This window comes from Mixophyes fleayi, chromosome 8 (assembly GCF_038048845.1).
Source record: "Mixophyes fleayi isolate aMixFle1 chromosome 8, aMixFle1.hap1, whole genome shotgun sequence".
Classification (NCBI taxonomy): Eukaryota; Metazoa; Chordata; class Amphibia; order Anura; family Limnodynastidae; genus Mixophyes; species Mixophyes fleayi.
The window spans coordinates 72,844,188-72,871,372 of record NC_134409.1 but is presented as its reverse complement, the minus strand read 5'-3'; the positions used below and the strand labels follow the sequence as shown (position 1 = coordinate 72,871,372).

The window sequence follows — 27,185 nt, the reverse complement described above, 5'->3', positions numbered from 1 at the left end:
AGACCTCTTCCTATCTGTAATTTACTACTTGAAAAAGTGTCCAGTAAGATTGAGTCCTAGTTTATTAATCATTCTGATACATTACGTGTGTCAAATCATGAAATGGCGCTGTCTATCTGATTCTTGGTGTTCCTGTATAAATATGAAGTTAGAGATATATATATATCTCTAGTTTAAACACTCTCATCCCCTACAACACACAGCTCCACTTTTTCCTTAACCCTTTGAATCCCTCTCAGAGCTGGTCTATTAAAATGGGCATAGAAAAGGAGGGGCTAAAAATCCATATAGAAAGATATATGCATGAAAGAGCGGTTTTGAGTAAAGGAAAACATAAATACCAAGTGAGTGTAATAAGTATATTAATTTAACTTATTTGTGATGTTGCACTATTTCTTTCATCCTACCTGGGGGGACACTGTTACCATGGTTAGTGAGAGTGAAGGTGGAGTTGGTACTTAACAGGTTAACTTTGTTAATGTATCAAAGCTGACAAACCCCTTCCCTCTGCAACCCCATGTAGCCTCTCCAGTCTTAGAATAATTTCATCCTTGGTCACTTAACTATTTTTATCCTAATTTAACTTATTTTTCTCTTTCATCCAGTCTGGGGGACACTGCTTACCATGGGTTGTGTTGGGGAGCTCAGGGAGTTGGCACCTAGCTAGTTAACTTTAAGCCACTGCTGACAGACCCCTCCCCTCTACAATCCCCCTGCTATCTCCCAGTTTTTCTATGTGCCCAAGGAGTTGGGCTGTGTTTTATGTACTGCTAGTTGATTTTTTTTTTATTTTATTTTTTTTAACTGTTAATTTTGTTAATTTTTTCTTTATATAGGCTATTATTTTGATGGCAGATCTGAATAAAAAAAATGAAAGATCAGAATAGCAGCGCAGACACTGCTCTGTCAGATGAGAGCGAAGGCTCTCACTGGCAGAGAATAGGGTGTCTCTGGGTGTCACTCTCTGAGCCTCCCCGATAACCGGCGCTGCCACAGCAGGCATAGAGCGCCGGTTATCGGATACATATACCGGCGGACATCTTGGATTTTGTCCGCGGGGAACATCTTGGATTTTGTCCGCGGGGAACAGGACGCAATACCAAGATCCCCCCTCGAAGATAGGAGGGGGCATCGGGGTACAGAACCGCTGCAGGAGACCACCATTACTCTGCCGATGCGCATAGTGAATTTTTTTCATAAAAAAATTATAAAGAGGAGAGACAGCATTAACGGAGGAGGGAGAGCTAAGACTACATAGAGCTCCCCTACTCTTCTGCACAGTTGGAACAGTCCGGGCTTCTGGCGCCAAGAGAAGCCCGGGAAAGAAGACATCTCGATGGGAGCAGATACCAGGACACTGCTGTTGGACTTCTCCCCTGTTTTGGCCTGTTTGGCTAAGTATCTGATTTATTAAGCATTTACTGATAGATTCTGTGTTTTGTGAGATTACAAAGTGGGCTAGTAGGGGTTATATTGTGGTTCTCTTACTTGCCAAAATATCACATTGTTTATTTAACACAAGTACAACTTTTATTCTAGATTAATTGATTACTTGTTTTCTTCACTGTCTCTCTCAATCTCACTCTCTAAATTCAAATCTGGTGTGTTTGGTGTTTCTTTCCTTTGTGAAATGACAGATAAAGGAAAAGGTCCTATGGCTAACTATTTTACATGTTCTAGATGTAAGGTTAAATTACCATGTTGGCGCTCTGATTGAGAAGGGGGGGCCCCTCTGCGCAAACCCGGCACACTCCAGCCCTGCTGATGGAGGAGCCGGCCTGGGTGGCTTCTCTGACAGTCTGTTTCCTCTTTAGCACAGATTATCACTCAATCTACTCAGTTACTGACAAGTGTGGCAGCTCTTCCTGCTGTGTCAAATAATGCAGTTACAGCTTTGGGGCTTCCTGCTGCGACCGTTTCTACTGAAACGGCTATAGAAGGACCTTCCTCTTTATTATCGGATCAGGTCCCTGTCCCGACAGAACCTGCATGGTCCTCAGCATTTATAAAGTGTTTAGATAGGCTTAACCAGTTGCTTGAATCCCCAGATTTGCCCCCTTCTAAAAGAAAGCGGTTTAGATCCGCTAATCCTCTACTGTCCCTTTTCGGATTCAGAGGGTTTTTCCGAAGAGGAAGGGGAAACAAATTTTGATTCTGACCAGGTTCAACTGTTGGATCAGGAAGAAAAAACGCTGGATACCAGGGTATTGATGATTTGGTTTTAGCAGTGAGGCAGGCCCTGGACCTCCCAGAAAGGGAGGATCCTAGTTCTATAGACAGAAGTCTTTTTAAGAAAGCCAAAAGGAAGGTTATTCGGTTTCCTCCTTCTGTAGAACTGAGAGATATTGCTGAGGGAGCCTGATAAAAGGTTCTCTATTCCAAAGAGATTCTCCTCCTTGTACCCATTGCAGGAAGAGGACGTGGCTCGCTGGGAAGGAATCCCTAAAGTAGATACTCCAGTAGCCCGTTTAGCCCGGCACACTATCCTGCCAGTCCCGGGCACAGCAACTCTGCAGGACTCCAGTGACCGCAAAGTTGATTCTTAACTAAAATCTCTTTGTAGCAGCGGGTTCTTCCTTTAGACCCACATTTGCTTCAGCTTGGGTTGCTAGAGCCATGGAAGCATGGGCAGAGCAAATATAAGAGGCCTTACAGAACTCAGAATTACTTCCCCTAGCTTTATGTTTGAAAGAGGCATTGGGGTACCTTTTATGAGGCAGCTCAGAACACTGCGTCTGTCCTCCTCTATTCAGGCTGCTTCAATTTCAGCAAGAACAACGTTATGGCTGAAATCCTGGGAGGTGGATTCAGAATCTAAGAAATCCCTTGAAACCATTCCCTTTTCAGCAGCAGATTTGTTCGGTCCGGAGTTAGATAGTATGATTTCTCAGGCAACGGATGGCAAAAGCACTTTTTTGCCAGTGCACACAAGCAGAGGCCGGGCCCCCCGTTTTAGCTCCTTCAGGCAGTCCTTTCGAGTGACCTCCTTTCCTAGGGGCCAGTCATTTAGGGGCAGACAACCGAATTCTAGAGGCTTCTCAGTCAGAGGTAGGTCCTCATTCGCATCTAGGCGTCGGGCCCCCAAGGCTCAGGAGAAGCCTGCGTCCTGACTGCCACTTTACTCTCCAGGAGGTGGTGTCAGTGGGGGGACTTCTGTCCCTTTTTCAGGAACAGTGGGCAGCGTCATCTCAGGATCCTTGAATTCGGGGCATTATATCAAGGGGTTACATGATAGACCTGCTGGGTCCGGTTCCACATCGTTTCTTTGTAACCCCGCTACCCCGAGATCCAAAAAGACACGCGATATACAGGGTTGTCGCCTCTTCTTTCGCAAAGAGTTATTTGCAGGGTCCTAGACAAGCAAAAAGGAAAGGGTTTTTATTCAAATCATTTTCTTGTCCGGAAGCCGGACGGGTCCTTTCGATGCATCTTAAACCTAAAGAACCTCAATGTGCACTTACGAGTGGACAAATTTCGGATGGAGTCCCTGAGGTCAGTAATAAACAGCTTGGAAAGAAATCCGTTTATGGCTTCCATAGACATAAAGGACGCATACCTCCACGTTCCCATTTGGAGCGGTCATCAGTCTCTCCTGAGATTCACAGTGGGGGCCTCCTATCCGTTTCGGGCTCTTCCCTTCGGCCTCTCCATGGGTCTTTACAAAGATCATGTCGGTGATGGCAGCGTGTCTTCACTTAAAGGGAGTTCAGGTCGTGCCCTACTTGGACGATCTCCTCTTCAAATCCACCTGAGATTTGCTTACATCAGCACTTATCCCTCACCATAGCTTTCCTTGAGAGCCATGGATGGCTGATAAACTTTAAGAAATCCCAGGTGGTTCCGTGTCAACGCATTGTCTTCCTGGGGCTCATCATGGACACCAGTCAGCAGAAGGTGTTTCTGCCTGCGGTCAAAACCAGTTAGATTCAGAGGATAACAGCTCAGGTCTTGTCCTCCTCCAGTCCCTCAATTTATTTGTTCATGCGTCTTCTAGGAAAGATGGTGGCCTCCTTCGAGACGATCCTCTTCAGTCGGGCTTATTCACGGTGCTTCCAGTGGGATCTCCTGGCAAAATGGTAAGGATCCCACCTACATTTGGATCGCCAGAAAATCCTGCTGTCTCCGGATGCGAGAGAATCGCTTCAATGGTGGCTGATTCAGGATCACATGTTGGTGGGCAGGTCCTTTGCTCCGTGTCACGGACCATAGCCACAACAGACGCCAGCCTAAAAGGTTGCGGGCTGTAGTCCTGTATCTCCGGCTCCAGGGGCTTTGTTCACTTCAGGAATCGGCCCTATCCATCAACACGCTAGAGTTGAAAGCAATTCTTTTGGCTCTTCGGGGGGCCCCAGACTCTTCTTCAGGGCCATCCAGTCCGACAATGCCACGGCTGTGGCATATGTCAACAGACGGGGAGGAACGAGGAGTGCAGCTGCAATGCGAGTATCTGCTCAAATAGGTCCTTTTCGTCACCAGGATTTACCTTGGCTCAATTTCACGGCTGTTGAAGCCAGGCTATGGAGGGCTAGGGGTTTCTCGCCCAGTGTAGTGAACACTGTACTGCGAGCTCGGAAGCCGGTTTCAGCTCGCATCTATCATCGTATTTGGCGAGCCTATATCAGATGGTGTGAAAATAAATCCTGTCACACGTCTTCTTTTCGTCTCCCTCAATTATTGGCATTTTTCAGGATGGTCTGGAAGCGGATCTCCGTTTAGGTTCCTTAAGGGTTCAAGTATCGGCGCTTTCAGTTTTCTTTCACCTGAAGTTAGCGGATTTGCCAGACCTCAAGACTTTTCTTCAGGGAGTCTTACATATTCAGCCTCCCTACGTTCCGCCTACAGCACCATGGGATCTTAACCTGGTACTTGATATGCTTACAAGACTCCCTTTTGAACTATTACTCGCGGCAGATTTTAGGTCTTTGACCTGGAAAGTCGTTTTTCTTTTAGCGATTGCGTCTGCACGCAGCGTTTCAGAATTGGGAGCTCTGTCTTGTCTAGAACCCTATTTGTTTTTTCACTAGGACAGAGCGGTTTTAAGAACTATGCCTTCTTTTCTTCCGAAGGTTGTTTCAGCATTCCATTTGAACCAGAAAATTGGGGTAAAGACCGGAACGTCGGCTTCTCATTCTGATCAGCAGTCTATGGAGAAGTTAGATGTGGTTAGGGCTCTCCGTATTTATGTTAAGAGAACTTCCCAGATTCGCTGTTTGTCCTTTTTGATTTTAATAGGAGGCTGGCCAGCCTCAAAACAGTCCATTGCAAGATCGATTAAGGCAACCATTAAACAGGCTTACATAAGGGCTAACCATCCTGTGCCAGAGAGGCTTACGGCCCATTCCACCAGATCGGTAGGGGCATCATGGGCAGCGAGAAATAGGGCTTCTGCGGACCAGTTTTGCAGGGCAGCCACCTGGTCCTCTGTCCGCATGTTACATTGAATCCGTTTCTCTGATTCCGTCTGGGGGACACTGCGATCCCTCCCTTCTGCTTTTCCTCTGTGTGCTCTTTGTTGATTGGCCTTTTCTCCTTTTGGGCTGTTTGATTAACTGGGAAATAGCAGGGGGATTGTAGAGGGGAGGGGTCTGTCACCAGTGGCTTAAAGTTAACTAGCTAGGTGCCAACTCCCCATGCTCCCCTCCACAACCCATGGTAAGCAATGTCCCCCAGACGGAATCGGAGAAACCCACTGATTTAACGTAAGTACAAAAATCCTCTTTTTGCAGCAGTGTGCTCTTAGCTTACACAGAGCACACTTATTCCGACAGTGAGAGCAGTCTGGCTCTCACTTACATCGAAAGTTGTTTTTGTTTTGTTTTTTTCATATTTAACAATCAGTCAGCGCTGATAGCCGCTGCCTAAACAACAAAAGCGCTGGTAAATCGGATCGTCGGGGGCTGCCATACTGGATTATACAGAGTCCCCTCCTCAGCAAATGAGGGGGGGGAAACTTGTGCAATCAAGAAAAAGGCAACCAGAAATCTGCTACTTGCGATTGCTACATAATATAGATGCAGCAGATCACCCTTTTTAACAGAGAAAACTTGAGGAGCAGGAAAAAGTGCAGTCAGCGGGTACTAAGGATAGAGTACCCCCCCTTACCCTTCTGCAGTCTGAAGCAAGTGAACTATTCCAAGGGTGCCAAACACTGCCTGGGAAATGGGTAGCAGACATTCTCTGGGACACTTAGTTGCTGACAGACCTCTCCTGCTCCATAAGACATCTTAGCCTGATTGGAGGGCTAAGTACCACTTTTCATATATCTCTATATTATAGATAGGGGTATATTGAAACAAACGTTGTTGTTGCAATAGCATTTTTTAATAAAATATAGAATACTATTTGCGTAACACATAGCCTTGCAAGGGATACTATTTTTTGACTGTCAAAGGTTAGTTAGCATCTCTGGGTTTGTGAGTGAGTGCCTGAATTTCATTCTTTTACTGTTCTACTGTTCCCATAAAAAAAAGTCTGGTAAGGGAAAGGCACCTTGGGCAAAATATTATACCTGTTCCAAGTGTAAAGATAAGTTACAAATGGGACTAGAGCACCTGGGAGCGCTTTCTGCTGACTGCAGCAGGGGTACAGTGGCCGTGCAGGCTCAGGTTAGCGCACCACCACTAGCGGAAACGTCTGCATGGACAAATGCCCTGACACTGGGTTCAGACATTGGTTACGCTGCTATCTAAAGCAACAGATTCCAGCGGTTGCGGCAGTTCTCCCCTCTACCTCAGTTGCAATTGACCCCCTCGTAACAGGCAGGACTACGGGGACAGCAGAGTCCACAGACTTAGGACAGGCTGAGGGTCCGTCTATCCTCGCCTCACAAGATCCTCCTATAGGGGAATCGGCTTGGTCGGCTTCACTAGTTAGAGGACTTGATAGGTTAACCCAGTTCTTGGATGCGCCAAGATCCTTACCCAAAAAGAACGACACCTATCCACTAACCCCCTTCTGACCCTCTCTGGTTCGGAGCGATCGTCAGAAGAGGAGGTTGAACTGATCTGATTCTACACAGCTCATAGGCCCAGAAGAGTCTTAAGAGTCCAGATATCAAGGTATTGACGATCTGGTGGTAGCAGTTGGTCAGACATTAGGTATTCTGGATCTAGAAGAGACTAGAAAATCAGATCAAAGTTTTGTTAAAGCTAGGAAACATGCAATCTGCTTTCCTCCATCAGCAGAACTGTAGAAAATAGCGAAAGCATCCTGGAAACAACCAGATAGGAAATTTACTGTTCGAAGGTATCTGGCTTTATATCCATTACAGGAGGAGGAACTCAACCGTTGGGAACAGGTTCCAAGGATTGATTCACTGGTGGCGTGCTTGGCACGACATACCACACTTCCTATTCCAGGGACAGCCACCCTGCAGGATAATACTGACCGCAAAATAGAAGGTTTTTTTTAAAGTCTCTCTACACCGCGGCAGGTACATCATTCAGACCTATATTGCCAGGGTGATGGAAACATGGGCTTACCAATTAGCAGTGGGTCTGCAAAATTTGGAATGCAGGAGTCAATCCGCAGTACAGCCCCAGGAGCAGAAGCGTAGTCCAGAATAGCCGGTTCGGTACACAGAGATCCGTCCGTTTATGCAGTAATAGGGATAAGGCAGTAGAATGGTCTGAAGGATAGCTGGTTCGGTACACGGAGATCAGAAGTAACAAGGGAGAACACCAGGGAAGCCAAAGCACAGGAAGTGCAGCCAGATACAGGTAACACGTTGCTCTGACACCTACAGTGTGTCGGAGCAGGCCTGAAGTAGGAGTTTGAATTCCCCGCCCAGATCAGCTGACCTGCCGCCGGGACCTACCCGGAAGTGCTGCAGTGCGAAGCGGAGGAGCGGCGCTAACACAGGTAACCGCCGTGACAGTACCCCCCCCCCCCCCCCCCCATTAAGGATGGTCACCGGACAGCCTATAAGGTTTCTGAGGGAATTTGGCATGGAATCTTCTTAACAGTACTGGAGCATGTAGATCACGTGCCGGAATCCATGAACGCTCCTCTGGTCCGTAGCCTTTCCAATCAACCAGGAATTGTAGAGAACCTCTGGAAATGCGAGACTTTAGAATTTCCTTGACCTCGAATTCATGATCTTGCGTAGAGACAGCGGCAGGAGGTCTCTTGGAAGACGAAAATTTATTAATGACAAGTGGCTTGAGGAGGGAAATGTGAAACACGTTGGGAATCCTTAAAGTAGGAGGCAACTTTAATCTGAAAGCTACTGGATTAATAACTTCCAAGATCTTGAAGGGTCCAATGAAACGGGGAGCGAATTTCCTAGAAGGAACCAACAGACGAAGGTTCCGCGTAGATAGCCATACCTTATCGCCAGGAGAAAGTAATGGGGAAGGTCTCCTTTTCTTATCAAACGCCTTTTTGCTGTTGGCAGTGGCGTGAAGCAGGTTACGTTTGATTATACCCCACCTGGACGAGAAGTCTGACCACATGGAATCTACAGCAGGAATTCCGGATGTAGGCAAATCATTAAAAGGAGGAACTCTAGGATGAAAGCCTTGGAGAGCAAAAAAGGGGGAAACCAATGTAGAGTCATGAGAATTATTATTGTGAGCAAATTCTGCCCAAGGTAACAAATCAACCCAGTCGTCATGTTTAGCTGAAATGAAGCATCTGAGGAATTTTTCGAGCTCTTGATTAGTCCTCTCCGTGAGACCATTGCTTTGGGGGTGGTATGCAGAGGAAAAATTCAGTTTGATTCCACAAACACGAGAAAAGGTTCTCAAATCTTGCAACAAACTGTGTTCCACGGTCTGAAACGATGACCTCTGGGCAACCATGGAGACGGAATATTTCCTTTATAAAAAGTTGTGCCAGCACCGGAGCAGATGGAAGGCCTTTTAGAGGTACGAAATGAGCAGCCCGAGAGAAACGGTCTGTGACTTACCCTCTTCAAGAGGCTTTTCCGTGGTTTGGGTAATCAGTGATAAAGTCCATGGAGAGATGACTCCATGGACGATCCGGAATGGGTAAAGGTTGTAACAACCCATAGGAGGCTTGCCGAGGTACCTTGTTCTGAGCACAGGTGGAACAAGCCGTAACGAACGCCCGGACATCAGAGTGAATAGATGGCCACCAGTAATTACGGGAGACAAAATCCAGAGTCTTCTTGATCCCAGCATGACCAGAGAACCGAGAGGTGTGAGCCCACTTGAGGAGTCTGGATCGAAGACGAGGAGAAACAAAGGTCTTCCCGGGAGGAATCACTAGATGAGCAGGGGTGGTGGCCAGTATACATTTCGGACCCAGGATGGGTCTAGGAGTATCCTCTATAGCAGGCCTGTCCAACCTGCGGCCCTCCAGATGTTGTGAAACTACAAGTCCCAGCATGCCCTTCCAGCAATCAACAGGTAGTCTACTGGCAAAGCATGCTGGGGCTTGCAGTTTCACAACACCTGGAGGGCCGCAGGTTGGACAGGCCTGCTCTATAGCATCCGTGGCATCAAAGGATCGCGAAAGAGCATCTGCTTTCTTGTTATTAGATCTTGGTCTAAAGGTGATGATCATATCAAACAGGGACCTTCTGGCTTGCCGAGGGTTTAAACAAGAAGCTGTTTGTAAATATAGAAGGTTCTTGTGATCTGTAAAAATCGTGATAGGAAACCTAGCTCCTTCCAAATGATGTCTCCATGCATCTAAGGCTAATTTGATGGCCAGGAGTTCCCTATCTCCGATGCCATAATTCTTCTCAGCAACAGAAAGTTTATGGGAAAAGAAACCACAAGGAGATAATCTTCTACCGGAGTCCTTCTGTGACAAGATAGCCCCCGCTCCCACAGAGGATGCATCGACCTCAAGAAAGAAAGGAAAAGTAGGATCTGGTTGATGAAGGATGGGAGCTGTCGTGAATGCTTTCTTTAGGGAAGAGAAGGCCTTTTCTGCCTCAGGAGGCCAAAGTTTAGTATTGATGGCTTTCTTAGTTAGTGCAGTAATGGGTGCGATCACTGAAGAAAAGCCTTTGATGAAATGCCGATAATACTTGGCAAAGCCTATGAAACGTTGGATTGCTTTTAGACCTATCGGCTGAGGCCATTCGGAAACTGCCTTTAGTTTCTCGGAATCCATGCATAGTCCAGATCCAGAGATCACGTGTCCAAGAAAGGGAATATGACTTTTTTCAAAGATACATTTATCCAAATTACAAAACAGTTGATGTATCCGAAGGCGTTCAAGCACCAAGGAAACATGATGGCGAGGCAACACAATGTCAGGAGAGAATATCAGGATATCATCCAGGTAAATCGCCACGAACTGGTAGAGAAAATCTTGAAAAATTTCGTTGATTGAAGTTTTGAAACACTGCGGGGGCATTACATAACCCAAAGGGCATAACTAAATATTCAAAGTGTCCATCATGGGTATTGAACGCAGTTTTCCATTCATCCTCTTGCTTAATACGGATCAAATTGTAGGCACCCTTCAAGTCTAATTTGGAAAAAATAACCGCCTTTTATTCTATCAAATAGCTTTGAAATCAATGGTAACGGGTACTTGTTTTTCACAGTAATGGCATTCAGCCCACGATAATCTATACATGGACGTAGACCCCCGTCTTTCTTTTTAACAAAGAAAAAGCCGGTCCCTGCAGGGGAGAATGATTTCCGAATAAAGCCTCTTTCTAGGTTCTCTTCTATGTATGTAGACATGGAGTTGGATTCTGGTAGTGATGGCGAAAAAACACGTCCTCTGGGTGGTATTTTGTCGGGTAAAAGCTTAATAGAACAATCCCAACGTCTATGGGGAGGTAATTTGGAGGCCTCCTTTTCGCAAAACACATCCGAGAATGAACGGTATTGGAGAGGAATACCAGTGGACGTAAGTAGTGATGCAGCTTCATTATTGGTAAACTTATTGATTCTGGGAAGGCAACAAGAATGACAAGCCTGGCCCCAGGCAAGAACTTCTGGCTTATGCCAATCTAATGTAGGGGAATGAAGTTGGAGCCACGGAAGACCAAGAATGAGAGGATTAATAGCCTCTGGAATGACCAACAAGGAAATAGATTCAGTATGCAGGGCTCCTATGCGAAGAGAGAGCTTGACGGTATGTTTCTTGAGTGATCCTCCACTAATGCGATTTCCATCAATGGCTGTGATGGCAATCGGGGGAATCCAAGGGAAGGGTAGGTAAGGACAACTTCTCCACTGTGTCAGCTCTTATGAAATTCCCCGGAATCAATGAGTGTTGGAAGAGAAAGCTGTTTGTCAAAGGATTGTAACAGAACCTGAATAGAAAAACTAGAATCAACAGGAGAGGAAATACGTACACCTAACTTGGCCTCTCCACCGTCAGTTAGGTTCGGTCGTTTCCCGGACGCTTAAGACAATTGTTTAGCAAATGACCAGGTTCTCCGCAGTAAAGACATAAACGATTTTTGAATCGCCTTTCCCTCTCTTCATGAGAGAGCCGAGCTCTTCCCAACTGCATGGGCTCTTCTTCAGGCATCACCGGACTCTGAAAACGTGGGACCAGACGAAAAGGAGAACGACGGGAACTTTCTTTCTCCTGAGAGCGCTCACGGAATCTAATGTCAATCTGGTTACATAAAGAGACCAAAGCATCCAGAGAAGTTGGAAGTTCCCTGGCTGGAGTTCGAACTGGTTATCACACTGATTTAAAAATCCACGGCAGGCCTTGCGATCCCCATCGAATTTCGGAGGATTAGGGATGCAAAGTTGGGAATTCACCGGCAGAGGAGCGTCACCACCCCCCTGGGCAGGAGCAGGTTGAGGGGGAATCGGTAGCGGATCAGGTACCGCTTCCTGGATTGCCTGAGCTGACACCGCACCCTGAAGTGTGTCCAGGCGAGCAGACATGCTCTGAAGAAACTGAAGTAACTGTGCCTGGTTCTTGTCCTGTTCCTCTACCCGGGTAGCTAAGTGTTCCAATAACTCCCTGGTTGAGGGGTTTCCGGATCCATCCATCAGATAGATATGTGGTCAGAGCAAACTGTAAGGTTTCAAGGTTACCTTGAAACGCCGGCCTTCCTAGGGCGCGGAGTCTAACGGCCCTCCCGGTCTTCTCCAAGAACTGCCGCAAGGCAGGGTGGGTTTTGCTTCCGGAGAACCGCAGGTCGCGGCCCCCAGGTTAGCCTACTGACGTAAGGAAAGAGTTCTATGAGATGGACATGTAGAGGCACGGTCAGATCCACAGAAGAATAGATAACTGAAATCACTAACCGTATATTCAGAAGGTAGTAGTCTAGAGTAGAGACTGGTGGAATGCAGGAGTCAATCCGCAGTACAGCCCCAGGAGCAGAAGCGTAGTCCAGAATAGCCGGTTCGGTACACAGAGATCTGTCCGTTATGCAGTACCAGGGGTAAGGCAGAAGAGTAGTCTGAAGGATAGCTGGTTCGGTACACGGAGATCAGAAGTAACAAGGGAGAACACCAGGGAAGCCAAAGCACAGGAAGTGCAGCCAGATACAGGTAACACGTTGCTCTGACACCTACAGTGTGTCAGAGCAGGCCTGAAATAGGAGTTTGAATTCCCCGCCCAGATCAGCTGACCTGCCGCCGGGACCTACCCGGGGAAGTGCTGCAATGCGAAGCGGAGGAGTGGCGCTGACACAGGTAACCGCCGTGACAACCTGATAGACCTATCGGGTCTGGTTCTTCGCAACCAACTTACCCCACGACTATCGAAAGAATCAGGCGATGCTTACATGTGTCGCGCCTCTTTCTGCCGGAGTCATCTGCCAGGTTCCGGAACACCAAAAAAGGGGGGTTCTAATCCAATCTATCTTTGGTCCCAAAGCTGAACGGTTCCTTATGGCCTGTTCTTAATCTAAAGCAGTTAAACCGGCACCTACGGGTGGTCAGGTTTTGAATGCAATCCCTCAGGTCAGTCATCAATGGACTGGAACCAGATCAACTAATGACGTTTATAGACCTCAAGGATGCTGCCATCACATTCCTATCTGGAAGGCTCATCAGGCCCTTCTCAGATTCACAATGGGACCGTCGCACTACCAATTTAGCGCTCTGACATTTGGCCTTTTGACAGCACCAAGAGTGTTTACAAAAGTAATGGTAGCCTGTTTTTATTCCAGAGAAGTGCAAAATAGTGCCCTGTATGGACGATCTGCTCATAAAAGCCTTCTCAGCTCTCCTGCTGAATCGGCAACTGGTCCTCACTAACGGGACCCTGGAGATGCACAGATGGAATCAATTGAGACTTTTCTCGATTTATGAGATTTGTCAGAAAGTGACCTTTCTGGGACTAATGATTGACACCAACAAACAAAAGGTTTTCCTTCCAGAGGACAACTCTCAATCCCTGAGGAACTTGACGGCTCGGGTTATGACCTGACGCAGACCGGCGGTCCACTTGTGCATGCGTCTATTAGGAAAGATGGTATCGACTTTTGAGACCATTCCTTATGGTCGACTGCACTTGCGCTGCTTCCATTAGGACCTCTTGATGTAGTGGTCAGGATTCCATCTGAGATTAGAGGGACAACTGATACATGTGTCACCAGAGGTGAAGGCTTCCCTCAGATGGTGGACGCTCCAGGACAATCTGACAGTGGGAAGGTCTTTTGCCCCATTGTCCTGGATCTTGGTAACCACTGACGCCAGCCTGACAGGATGGGGGGGGCTGTGGTACTTCAATTACGGCTCCAGGGACTCTGGAGTATATATTTTACGGACTTACAATTTTGCACAGGCAATGGAAAAGGGGAAAATATTTTGAAACTGCTTTATCTCCAAATTGAATTTACAAGTTCAAACTTTACAAACAAAATATTTATGTTAATAACCTACCCAACATATTGAAATGCTTTCAGCTCTTTCAGTGTTTTGTTTTTTTTAAGACCAATATCCCACACGTTGCCAGCCATAACTCTATTTCCCCTTTCTACTCCATGGCAGCATTTACTGGTGGGTAATCAATTGTTCAGAGTAGAGACAGATAAAAAGGTTGACACCTTTGACACCGGAGTATGGCCACTCTGTATCAGCCATGCTGTCTAATGTTATAATTTGAATATTAAACAAATCTCTATTTAGAAATGTATTGTTAGAAGTTGTGTAAACTTTGTCCCTTGTGTCACTATTTAATTTGTTGGTTAATTTTATAAAACTACATTTAGTTGTTCTGCCTTCTGAGAAAAGGCATGACTGCAGTTAGTCTCACATTTATATTAGCTATATAATTGAGTTGATTGTGCATATGCAGTATTTAATTATTTTACAATTTACTTCATCAGATTGAGAACATCCGAAGAAAACACAACTATCTCCCATTCATCATGGAGTTGTTAAAAATGTTGGCAGAACATCAGCAGTTAATACCACTAGTGGAAAAGGTTAGTGTTTCATGGGGATTTTTAATAGTCTAAATCATACAGGAATGTCATAATCGATAGTTTTTGGTGGATGTACAGAAACTTGTTTTTATATAACGTCGTTTTGCCTTCAATGGTCAATTACACGGTTTTGTTTTGTTTTTTGAATTGCACATCAATAGTTTCGCACCTCAAAGAGCAATTTCCTGCTGCAATACTACTTGGGCATGTAGTTTGACTATTTGCAGAATTTAACAAATGTGTGGTTCTCCCTTATTAACATGCCATTGTTTTTATTCTAACGCATTATTGCTAGTGACACTGACAATTGCGTATGCCCCACTGAGGTCGGATCCATCGGTCATACATGGTAAATAACCCCACACCTATCACTGACTTTTTGTCAACGGTGCCTTAATACCTTGAGAGTTGGCTCCTTAGAACATAAATAACTTTCTGTAATGTGTCCAGGTTTCAAGGGGTTATTGAGCTTTAAAGAACTTCCAATTATTGGCTTGTATTTCCTCTTCTATAACTTTTACTAAATAGAAAAGCAACCAAATATAGTCAGAACATACATCGGAGCATAGTGTTATGTGGTAGTTAATTGTGCTGTTGTCTTGTGGGACAGTTACCTTTACATCCATATCATTTATAACTTCAGACATCAAAGATAAGAACCTGTTTGTACTTACTGCTGTTATGTTCCTGGTAAAGTGCTATACATGCTAGAAAATGTAAAGCCTAATCTTCCTTTCCGCAATTACTTCTGATCGGTATCCCTGTTTCTTACACACATTGTCATGTGCAAGCTAATTTCTAGGCATATACATTTGCAAATATGTGTTTGAATGTATTCCTACAAATAGTGTGACATGGCTCAGAGGAGCTATTTAAATTCATGTGTTTGTTAAACTCCCTAGAGGGTGCTGGTAGATAAGAGCCTAGATGCATTGTTGCACCTTGTATGGCAGGTTGTAAAAGTGAAAGCCTTTGTAAATATCTTTCAGGACAGTGAAATCTCACACCTCTGGGAAGCCTCAGACATGCAGAGACAGGGTTATATATGAATGACAATTCAAGCTGAATAGGGTCATATCATTTTCTCCAATATCATACTTACCAAGGGCATGTGTGGTATGCAGATGAAGGGGAACTTTTGACATGATGTGTGGCGATAAAATCATGTTTGACTGCCATACTGGTGACAAGTTAGGACAGGGTAACAAAAACCTGTTGGGAGTCCTAAAACCTTCTAATAGTCATAAAACGTTAATTTGCTTTAACACAGACCTTTTAGTTTGGACATCAAAGGAAGAGGGGGGTTGTGGGCCCTGCAGCTTGGTTTAAAAACTTCACTGTGACTCAAGTTTTTGTTCACTATTCATCATCATCATTTAATTATATAGCGCTAACATATTCCATAGCGCTTTACAATTGGGTACAAACAGTAAACTAATAAACAAACTGGGTAAAACAGACACAGAGGTGAGAAGGCCCTGCTTGCAAGCTTACAATCTATGGGAGTCAATCTGATATTGAAGTGTCCTATTTTTCTGCTTCTACCAGCACCAGAATTTTGAATATATGTGAGTTAGCAATTCTGTGTTTTTACTTTTTACTTTGTAAGAAATAAGATAAAACATTTAATAAAAATGACATACAAATATAATGCACTTAAGTGTAATTTAATATGGAAAATACATCTACAATGCTTACGTTCAAGTCTCTGTGTTCTTACAATTTCACGCAACAGTTTGGTCAAAACGCTACATAATTGAAAACCGGGGAGAATATTGTGGTCCATGTTAACTGATTAAAGTAATTTATGATAGATTAGTTCTAAGGGAGAACCGAAGGCTTTCTAAATAAGAGTGTCAACCCTTCATAAAAAACCTTGGTGGTGGCATAGTTGATACGGCAAAGCTAGTGTGTGGTATAGATAGGGAAGGTTTTAATCATTTTAGACAGACCAGGTGGTTGTTTTTGATTTAACCCACACATCTCTATATTAGAGCTCATATTTTCAAATTGTGTTATGGTTTTTCAAACCTGAAGATTGTGCCAATTTACCTATATAAAATCAATTGCCACTTTCCCAATGCTTCTGTTACAATACCAAAGCAGACGGCAGGTATGTGTTCCAGACTTTTTTTTTTTTTTTTCTTTCTAAAGCCCCACAGAATTTCCAGCAGTAGGAAAAGATGGTAAGGCTCCCTGGGGTTATGAATGGAGAGAGAAGGGAGAGCTCTATTCATATGGCCCATATCGGTATTTCTAGAGTGCTAGCAAGTTGCTGGTTAATCAGAAGTTGCAACTGATGAGGTGCTGTTAAAATGCTGCTAGGCAGTCCACTCAGTCTCTCAGACCTGTGGAGGAGGTTGGATGCCTCCTGAGAGACTCTGCAAAAGGTGACCAATTACCTCTATATTTTGTATGTGTTGTACACATGGTCCCTCATAGGATAGAGGGTGTACCTGTGTGTTTAGTTAGTGTCGGACAGCCAAGGATCTCATTTATTGTTTAGTTTTATCCACTATATTTAAAATGGCTAGTTAGGCCAAAACAGTTGACTGGTGTGATATCCTTGGCTGGTCTGTCTGAAATGCAGCGATCTGCCGCAGAAGACTGTGTCCCAATACGATCTTATCACAGTGCACAAAGGTGTGTCCGTTACATTTAAGGCCAGTTAAAGATTCTTTCTTCCACTGTTATCTTACAGCCTCCTATCTTAGAAAGAAAGAAAAGATATGTATGACTGATGTTCCATATGAACTTATACAAATCATGGCACATTTCCATTAAAATAAGCAATAGAGGGAAGACAACTGTCAACTGCATTGACAAGTTTGCAATACCCAAAAGCAAAACAAGTTCAAAATGTAAAGCACCTTGAACTGTATTTTCTGAAACATGGCCTATTTTATATTAAATGCATCATATAGAAACAATTGAGGCTTGCTTAATAGCAAATGGTAAAGTGTCAATTTCTCCAACATGCGGTGCTTGTTTGTGGGTATATAACATGAAGCCTAGCAGGTACATAGTACCATCTATGGAGCAATTTATGGGCATTTTCTTTGATACGGACATTTATGGAGCAACGCGCTGTCCACTCATAAACGTCCGACCATTCTTCTGGATCTAGGGACGTTCCCAGGTCCGTTTCCCACTGCGCTTGGAATCGGTCCTTGACCTCTGCGGAGGTGGGGAGTAATGCATTGTATACCGTGGAAATGAGACCTTTTGAAGATGCTCCAGAAAGGCATAGATTCCCAAACCCAGTGGGAGGCCTAGATGATAACTGAGCCTTGACCTTTTGGTGATATTGTCTAATCTGTAAGTACTGGTGGAACTGTCCCATCACAAGCCTGCACCGGCCCGCTAAGTCTGAGATCTGAGGGAATGTTTGTGTCCTAGTGATATGATTTAGTAGCAATATTCCACCTTCCCCTGCCCATTTTGTGTACATAGGGCGTGCAAGACCAGGTGTAAAGGCTGGGTTTGTCCAGAGGGGTATCATTATCGAGGGTGTGGGAGACAGTCGCCATTCTATTACACCGGGTCCAGATTGAGAAGGAGAGAGCTATTACTGGGTGAGTTCGGACGGGGGCTGGGCGCTGAGCAGTTGGAAGCCAAAGTGCAGAGCAAATCGGTGAGCCTCCCAGAAGATCCGATTCTATATCAACCCAGACCCTAGTTCCAGGCGGAGAGTGCCATTGTACACATTGAGCTAATCTAGCCGCATAATAATAATTCCGAAAGTTAGGGATGCCGAGGCCACCTGCCATGGGAGGGCGTTGCAGAGATCCTGGGTCTTCTGTTTGACCAGATGAATCGCCTTACAGAGGCTTGCAGCATTTTTAGGACAGAGGGAGGGATTTGAATAGGGAGGGTGTGAAAGAGGTAAAGCAGTCTGGGAAGCAAGTTCATCTTCACTGATGTAATCAGCCCCACCTAAGATATCATGAGTTTGTCCCAGGAGACCATATCTTTTTTAAGAGAAGCTATAAGTTGGGGATAGTTTGCCCGGTAGAGATTTTCTACCTTTCTGGTAAGTCTAATACCCAGGTATTTAATACACTCGGAATTCCAGTGAAAGGGGAAGTTTAGCTTCAGGAGCTGCTTTAGCTTAGGGGAGATATTGAGATCCAGGATATCTGTCTTAGCGGAATCGATCTTAAAATTCGATACTATAGAGAAGTTGTTAAGTTCTTGGAATAAGTTGGGTAGCGACGTTAGGGTATTGGTGATAGTAAGGAGGATATCGTCCGCATAAAGTGCAATCCTATAAGTGCTAGATGATAGCTGTATGCCGCAGATGTTGGGGTTCTATAATTAATGCAAATAAGAGGGGGGAGAGGGGGCATCCCTGTCTGATCCCATTTCGAATCTGAAAGGCCGATGAGGAACCCCCGTTCACCTGGACAGAAGCAGTCGGATTGACATACAAGGCAGAGACCCCTTCAAAAAACGATCTTCGAAACCATAAGCAGCGAGTGCTTTCATCATAAAGGGCCAGCCAATGTGGTCAAATGCCTTTTCGGCATCAAGAGTCATGAGGAGGGAGGGCAACTTACATTCGTTAATATGTTGAATGAGGTCTATGGTCCGCCTGGTGTTGTCTGCTGCCTGCCGGCTTGGGACAAATCCAACCTGATTGGGGTGTACTAATTTCGGGAGCACAACGTTAACCCTATTCGCAAGGACTTTAGCATATATTTTTAGGTCCACATTAAGTAATGAGATGGGGCGGAAGCTACTACAGAGGGAATGATCTTTGCCCTCTTTCGGAATAACTGTAATCCGGGCTTGGGTCGTAGCTATATCAAAGGGGGTCCCGTCAAGGATGGCATTAAACCACGTGGATAACTTTGGACTGAGAATTACTGCAAATTTTTTGTAGTATTTGGCAGGGAGTCCATCCAGACCCAGGGCAGAGGCTATCTTCATGCTACGTAGGGCTGAAGTAGTCTCTTCAACTGTTATGTTAGAACTGAGAAACTGGATCTCTGCGTCTGACAGTCGCGGGAGGTGGCAGGATTGCAGATACGCATTTATTTTGTCTAAGTCATGGGATGGCTAGTCTGCTTCATTCAAATTATATAGTGATGAATAGTATGTCTGGAATTCCTCCAATATAGAGTTTGGATTGTATGTCAACTGCCCTTGGGAATTTTTAATAGAGGAAATCGCATTGCGTGTGCGCCTTTGGCGGAGTTTCCAGGCTAGTAGGGAATCCGCCTTGTCGCCTTTTTCGTAAAAAAGTTGCTGGGTCCATTTGAGAGTACGAGCTGTTTTTTTGGGATAACACCGCATTGAGCTGGCCCCTGACTATCGTTAGTTCCCTCAGATGTGAGTGATCTAATGAACCCTGATGCTGTGTGAGCAGAGAGAGAAGTCGGGCTTCCAGTGCAGATATCTGCTCCCGTTCCTCTTTACGCCGGGAGGCTGCGATACATATAAGACGTCCACGTATTGTGGCCTTGTGTGCCTCCCAAATTGTGGACAGGGATATGTCAGGGGTTTCATTTAGAGCAAAGAATTCATTAAGCGCCTCTGCTATCTCCAGACATGCCGCGGAGTTAAGTAAGAGAGTATCATCCAACCGCCACGTTGAGCTTCCCTTAGGAAGATTTGCAACGTCCATTTGAAGAGACACTCCCATGTGGTCTGTCCAGGCAAACTGGCGAATCTTAGTGGCCAGACGAGTGTCAATCAGAAAATAATCTATTCGGGTGTATACATTATGGGGGTGATAATAGAAAGTATATCCCCTGTCCGTGCCATTAATCACCCGCCACCCATCCAGGAGGGAATGCTCTTTAAGTAATGCGGCAAATTGATTGGCCTGCCGAACGGAATGCGCTTGGGGCTGAGGCTAAGGCGTAGTCATCTGTGTCCTATCAAGAGAGGGGTCTAGAATTATATTAAAGTCGCCCCCCCATAAGCAAATGGCCTTCGGCATGTTTGTGTATACGGCTGAAAAGCTTCTGAGGGAAAAGGATTTGGGCACTATTGGGAGCATAGCAACAGATTATTGTGACCGGTAGCTGACCTAGTGTGCCTATTAATATGGAGAAAACGCCCATCCGGGTCTGCAATTGAGCGGCACACCACCAACGGTACAGATGGTTTTACCAGAATGGCCACTCCTCGGTGTTTAGAGGTGGCTGAGGTGAAGTATGTCTGTGAGAAGAGCTTTCCTTGGCATGTTACATGTGGTTCAGTTAAGTGGGTCTCTTGAAGAAAGACTGTCTGCCTGAGAATTTTTAAGAGCATGAGTGTTTAATTTTTTATTTTAAATAGGAGTTTGTTTTTTTAATATTTGCACGCAAGAATTTTTGAAGAGAATTTAATACATATAAAAGGATTATATATCCGGATTTTATAATTTTGAAGTATTTCTAGTTTAGTTTAAAAAAAAAAATTCAAATGAATATTGTTTCATTTTAAATGTTGAAAGATTCTATATATGAAATCCAATGATGGAATTATTATAGCTCTGTTGTTGAATTTGTTTAACTATTAAACTTGCAGAAAGTATTTTGAGAATATCACCGTAGTGGATACTTTGTTTAATGTGCTAATTAGTTTGCACATGATTAACACATGTATTGCAATAGCCACTTAACCCTGATTGGTTGAAGTGAGTTTAAAAGCAAGCTGCTGAGAAATGCAGCTATCTCTGAGGAAACCATACATTAACAGTGGAGAAACGCATCAGTGAACTCCATTCTACTGTGATCACAGAATTTGCTGCCAACTTGTTATTTGGATCGATTAATTTGAGATTTCAAGGTCCGGTTGGATCCCACCACTTCCTTTACACAAATTATTTTATACAAGCTCAGAGTGGGGGTAAGACTTTTACAACGGAGAGAGAATGATATGTTTCAGAAGGCTGACTCTGTATGAAGCTCTAGGAGGTGGAGCCCAAACCATATATATGGCTATATGTCTAATGTAATGATCTATATGTCTCTATTGCCCTCAAGATGGCTAGTTGAATAATCGTGACTAATAAGGATTTATGTATCATATAAAGGTGTTGGTTATAAGCTTTGTGGATTGCATTAGACACAATTTTTTTTCTTGGATTGTGGATGGACTCTGATCTCATGTGAAATATAATGCAGTTCGTTTACTTTTAACCTATTTATGTGTACATGTTTGTAGTGATTTGAATAAATTTTAATAAGTATTTGTTTATTCTACTGTGATGTTTTAACAGGATCTTTCTTGCACTTTTTCTGTTGGTTGGTTTTGTAATTTCCTTTATTTTAAGTTCATCATTTCATTCTACAGTTCTGTCCTCTCCCTTGCTAAACAATCATTCTTCAAGTCTCATCTCTTCACGGTCCTCCAATCCCTGCTGCCCTCACTCCTTTGGCTCCCCCCCCAACGCCCCACATCCTCCCTTACTGCCACTGACTCTTCTTCCTTTTTCACTTACAAAATTTAGGCTATCAGACACACAATCTCCACCTCCCATCACTCTTCTATAGCCCCTACCACTTCACCCTCCTCTCCTTCTACCCAAAGCTCTTGTGCTCCTTCCGCCCTTCTACAGATGACAAAGTCCATTCGCTTATATAATGCTACTACACACCCTTAACGCCATTGGTATTTCTTACACTGTCCTTTCTTCGTTCACCTCCTACCTCTCCAAACACTCCTCCTCTGTTTCTATCTGGTTCCTGCTGCCTCCTCCATCCATCCTTCCTGTAGGTGTCCCACAGTGTTCTGTCCTTGGCCTTTTGGTTTTTCTCTGTACCCTCCTCCCTGGGTGAGCTCATTAATTTTCTTCGGGCTCCAGTGCCACCGACGACGACACACTACATCTCATCTCCTGATCTCTCCCCTTCCTCTCTCGGGTGTCCAGTTGCCTCTTCGCCATCTCCTCCTGGATGTCCTTATGCTTTCTCAAACTTAGCGTGGCAAAACTGAACTCGTCTTCCCTCCATCAAGAGTCTCCTCCACTCCTGACCTCTCTGTCACTGTTGACCGCAGCATTGTCCATATCAGACCCTTCCTCTCCCATGATACCACCCAAACTCTTAACACTCTGATCATGTCTCTTCTCAACTACTGCCACCTTCTATTTACAGACCTCCCTGCTCCCATCTTGCACCTCTTTAATCTATACTTAATGCTACAGCTACACTTATTTTCCAGTCTCGCCTCTCTGCCAATCCAAACAGTGGCCCCCCCTTTCCCTACAGAATCCTGGAGTTAAATAGTAACTTTTTTGTTCTTAGGATTAACTCTTCCACTGCTGCTCACGTCTCTCCTCAACTCAAAGAAAATTTAGTTGCCATCAAAAACACCACATCAAAAGAAAATAATAAGATAAAATAAAAAAACAACAAATATATATAATGCTAATATATTGCCTTCATCCAATATACCATTGACACACTCATACACAAGGCCCTCTTCAACGCCACTGCCCTCTCCATACATATTCCCTCCCATCCTCTCCAGTCGGCCAATGACAATCGCCTTTCCTCTCTGGTAACCACATCTCACTCCCTTATCCAAGGTTTCTCCCAATCCATTTACCCCACACTGTCTCTAATTTATTCTGTGAGTGTGTACATGATTATTTTTTTTTTCAATCCCTGCAATGTGAACGTAAAATCATTATCGCATCTTGGATGTCACTTAATCCCCTCAAAGAGTTTTCATGAGGAACAGTCTATTATAAAATCGGGTTATGGTGTTATCTACTGTACCAAGAATGAAAAAGAGAGGAAACCGAGGGGTGGGAATTCCCATCTAGGAATCCACTATATCTAAAACCAGTTACCAAATAGGAATGACCATGACACTTGAGGTATCTGGAGTCGTTATTTAGACAATTAGAATGTTTGTAGTTGGGTGAGACTTAATGCTAGAACTACTTTCATAAGGAAGTTTCTACATGATTGTTACCGTTTTGTCCAAATGATATGGAACAACATTTTGGGGGTGTGTACTGTTAGGTTACAGTGCTGCCATGACACTACTACCCAATTCTCAAATTAGTTTTTAGCTTTCGTCACATCATTTGACCCAAAGCTCTGCCCCTTTTAAATAATGTAGGTCCTGGAGGGTTTTATTAATCCACACAGGGTGTTAGAGAGTTCCAATAGTGTGCATTCAATTACCTTGCACATTTACCATGCTTTGAACAACTGGGTAATTGAAAAAAAATAATAATGCACTTCTTTAAATTGGTTAATTAGTGTTGTGTTTTATAAAGGAATGACTTGGTGGTCATTCGCCTAACCTGGAGAAGGTCGCTCACAACAGTCCAGGTGAGTGGGGTGGCTATAAATATCAGAAATAGCAAATGTAGTAAGCGAAACAGTATATGTGATAGCCAAAGAGTAGTGATGTATACTTTATTGCAGCTGAGGGAGACATACTTTGTGCCTCAATATTGTCTTTTCTCATCACTTTTGTATTGGAAGGAAGTGTGTTTAGTCTGCATGATCTGGAATCATTTGGAAATCACAACTAGAACCTCTGACCTCATTAAATTAAATATGTTCTCTTTGGGCTGGGCATTCTGCCAGGCCTTGTATTATGGCCACATTTGTGTTGTGGTATTTCTCTAGTTTAGTGTCTTGGGGGCTTGATTTTAGAGCAACATATTGCACAGATTTAGCTGGTTGTTGATCACTCCTTGGGGTGATTTGAATCAGGGGTTTGGGGAAGTTTAGCTAGGTCGCTAGCTAGCTTTGATAGAGTTCTTTCACCACAACCTCTTAAACTTTTCAGGGTTGTTTGATCGGAGGTTAACCTTAATACTTTAATAGTACAAACTGTGATTGACAGTTATCATTTTAGCTCACTCATTAATTAATGTATATTCAGTTATTTGTGTTAAAAAATCAGGCTTTTATGTACAGTCATGGCCAAAAATTTTGGGAATGACACAAATATTTATTTTCACAAAGTTTGCTGCTTCATTGTGTTTAGACCTTTTTGTCACATGTTGCTATGTTATACTGAAGTAAAATTACAAGCATTTCATTAGTGTTAAAGGCTTTTATTGACCATTACATTAAATTTTATGCAAAAAGTCAATATTTGCAATGTTGACCCTCCTTTTGAAGACCTCTGCAATTTGCCCTGGCATGTTGTCAATCAACTTCTGGGCCACATACTGACTGATGGCCACCCATTCTTGCCTAATTAATGCTTGGAGTTTGTCAGAATTTGTGGGTTTTTGTTTGTCTACCAGCCTCTTTGATATACCACAAATTCTCAATGGGATTAAGGTCTAGGGAGTTTTCTAGCCCTGGACCCAAAATGCTGATGTTTTGATCCCCGAGCCACTTATCACTTTTGCCTTATGGCAAGGTGCTCCATCATGCTGGAAAAGGCATTATTCATCACCTAACTGTTTATGGATGGTTGGGAGAAGTTGCTCTTGGAGGATGTTTTGATAGTATTCTTTATTCATGGCTGTGTTCTTAAGCAAAATTGTGTGTGAGCCCACTACCTTGACTGCTAAGCAACCCAACACATGAATGGTCTTAGGATGTTTTACTGTTGGCCTGACACAGTACTAATGGTAGCGCTCACCTTTCCTTCTCTGGACAAGCATTTTTCCAGATGCCTCATACAATCTGAAAGGTTATTCATCAGAGAAAATGACTTTAACCCCAGTCCTTAGCAGTTCAATCCCTGTACCTTTTGCAAAATAGCAGTCTGTCCCTGATGTTTGTTTATTTTTTTCCGGAAAGAAAAGTGGCTTTTTTTTTGCTGGCCTTATTGACACCAGGCCATTCTCCAAAAGTCTTCTCTTTACTGTGTGTGCGTGCAGGTGCACTCACACCTGTCTGCTGCAATCCTGAGCAAGCTCTGCACTGGTGATGCCACAATCTTGCAGCTGAATCAACTTTAGGAGACAGTCCTGGTGCTTGCTGGACGTTCTTGGGCGCCCTGAAGCCTTCTTCAAAGGAGAGAGGTTCAATAGTTGTGAAGTTCTTGATGATCCGATAAATGGTTGATTTAGGTGAAATCAACAATATCCTTGCCTGTGAAGCCCTTTCTGTGCAAAGCAATGATGACTGCATGTGTTTCCTAGCAGGTAACCATTGTAAATGGAGGAAGAACAATGATTTCAAGCACCACCCTCCTTCTAAAGCTTCCAGTCTGTTCTAACTCAATCAGCATGACAGAGTGATCTCCAGCCTTGTCCTCGTCAACACTCACATGTGTTAACGAGATAATCACTGACCTGATGTCAGCTGGTCTTTTACTGGCAGGGCTAAAATGCAGTGGAAATGTTGTTTTTGGCATAAAGTTCATTGTCATGAAGAAAGAGGGACTTTGAAATTTATTGCAGTTCATCTGATCACTCCATGACATTCTGGAGTATATGCAAATTGCCATCATAAAAACTGAGGCAGCAGACTTTGTGAAAAAATATTTGTAATTTTCAAAACTTTTGGCCATGACTGTAAATGTATTACTTTGCATTGAAAACTTCTTATACATTAACTAATAGATTTAAATGGAAGTTAAATAGAATTTGTTATACTTCTCCCTGCAGCAGTTTACAAACTGCATTATCCAAAAGTGCATGGTTAATGTCATTATTCAAATTCATTTTCATTCAGACCTTAATTATAGCAAATGCCTCTAAAAATAGCCTATTGTCTTTTCAGAAAAAAAGAAAAATCTTGCTTTTAAGCACTTTAATATATATTACTTCTAACTATAATTTTTTTTTTATTTTATTTTTAGGCCAAAGGAAAGCAAACACGGCGACTTCCAGAAGGAAAATGATATTCTCCTGACCGCTACATTTTCCCAGCAAGATTCAGAAGCCCTGCTTCTATCTTCTTTAGTTAAAGAACTTGAGAAAATTAGCCACCAAAAAAATTCATGTAATATACATGCAGTGCAAATATTTCCATTTTGTATAAACATTCATCTCTGTTTGAATACCCACAATTGCAATAAATACTGTAGGCTAAATTAGAATGTATTAATTTAAAATATATTACCAATAAAAGTTTGAGGAGATGAACCAGTGTGTGCTATTATTGCAGTACCCTCATTTACTAATGTAATTTGAATACCTGAAGGCTGAGTTATTAAAACCAATTATATGAAGTCCGTTTTCTTTGAGCACTTTTTTTTTTTTTTTTAATATTTGTAATGTTTGATTTGGAGAGTAGCATGGTGTATAACCTTTTTATCTTTGTGTTTATCACTTAAATATTTCTGATACACTGCTTATGAGTTAACATAGTGCTATCTCACAAATGTTTAGGTCTTGGGGAAATAACTGTTCTGTATTGCTGATTTTATGCATTTCATTTTATGGGACTTTGTCGCAAGACTAAAACCTTAATACAAATAAGATGGCTTAACACATACAGGTATAGTACAGATTTAGCAACACATATGCCATTTATCTCGCATAATGCAGGATAGCAAAATCTGGAACAAACAATGCAAATTTGTTAATGTCTAGTAAAACCCCACTGCTTTTTGTCGATATGACTCTTCATACTAAATATTTTCCTATGAGGTCTTGGGAATTTTTTCTAATCAACAAAATAGTATTCTTTATTTTCCTGAATGGACTAATATCTCAAACTTTTGGTAGAATGTAGGAGGTGAGAGCAAGCTGGGAAGGGTAAGGCAGCAATTTCACCTAATATTTGCGAAAGAGCTATATTTGAAGATACCACATATGAAACGAAAATCTTGGAAACTAATCCCCCTTGATCCATGATGCATCTCGTCTGAATTCTCCCTACCCTAGGATTCCTTTTATTTGCATTTTTGGGATCCATGATGAAACCAAGGGTCCACTGATATAAAGTTATATGCATGATAATTATTGGCACTGGGACTTGGAATG

General features: G+C 43.4%; 1 protein-coding gene across 3 annotated transcripts in view; it reads left to right on the top strand.

Annotated features, from left to right (window-relative positions):
* UCHL5 (ubiquitin C-terminal hydrolase L5) overlaps positions 1-26,342 on the top strand; it is a 117,368-nt gene extending 91,026 nt beyond the window's left edge. For all 3 annotated transcript variants that reach the window (XM_075182726.1, XM_075182728.1, XM_075182727.1), the window contains 2 exons: positions 14,234-14,332; positions 26,057-26,342. In XM_075182726.1, the coding sequence (XP_075038827.1) occupies positions 14,234-14,332; positions 26,057-26,098 (141 nt within the window). In that variant the 3' untranslated portion in view covers positions 26,099-26,342. The remainder of the gene's footprint in view (positions 1-14,233; positions 14,333-26,056) is intronic.
* Positions 26,343-27,185: the final 843 nt, after the last annotated feature.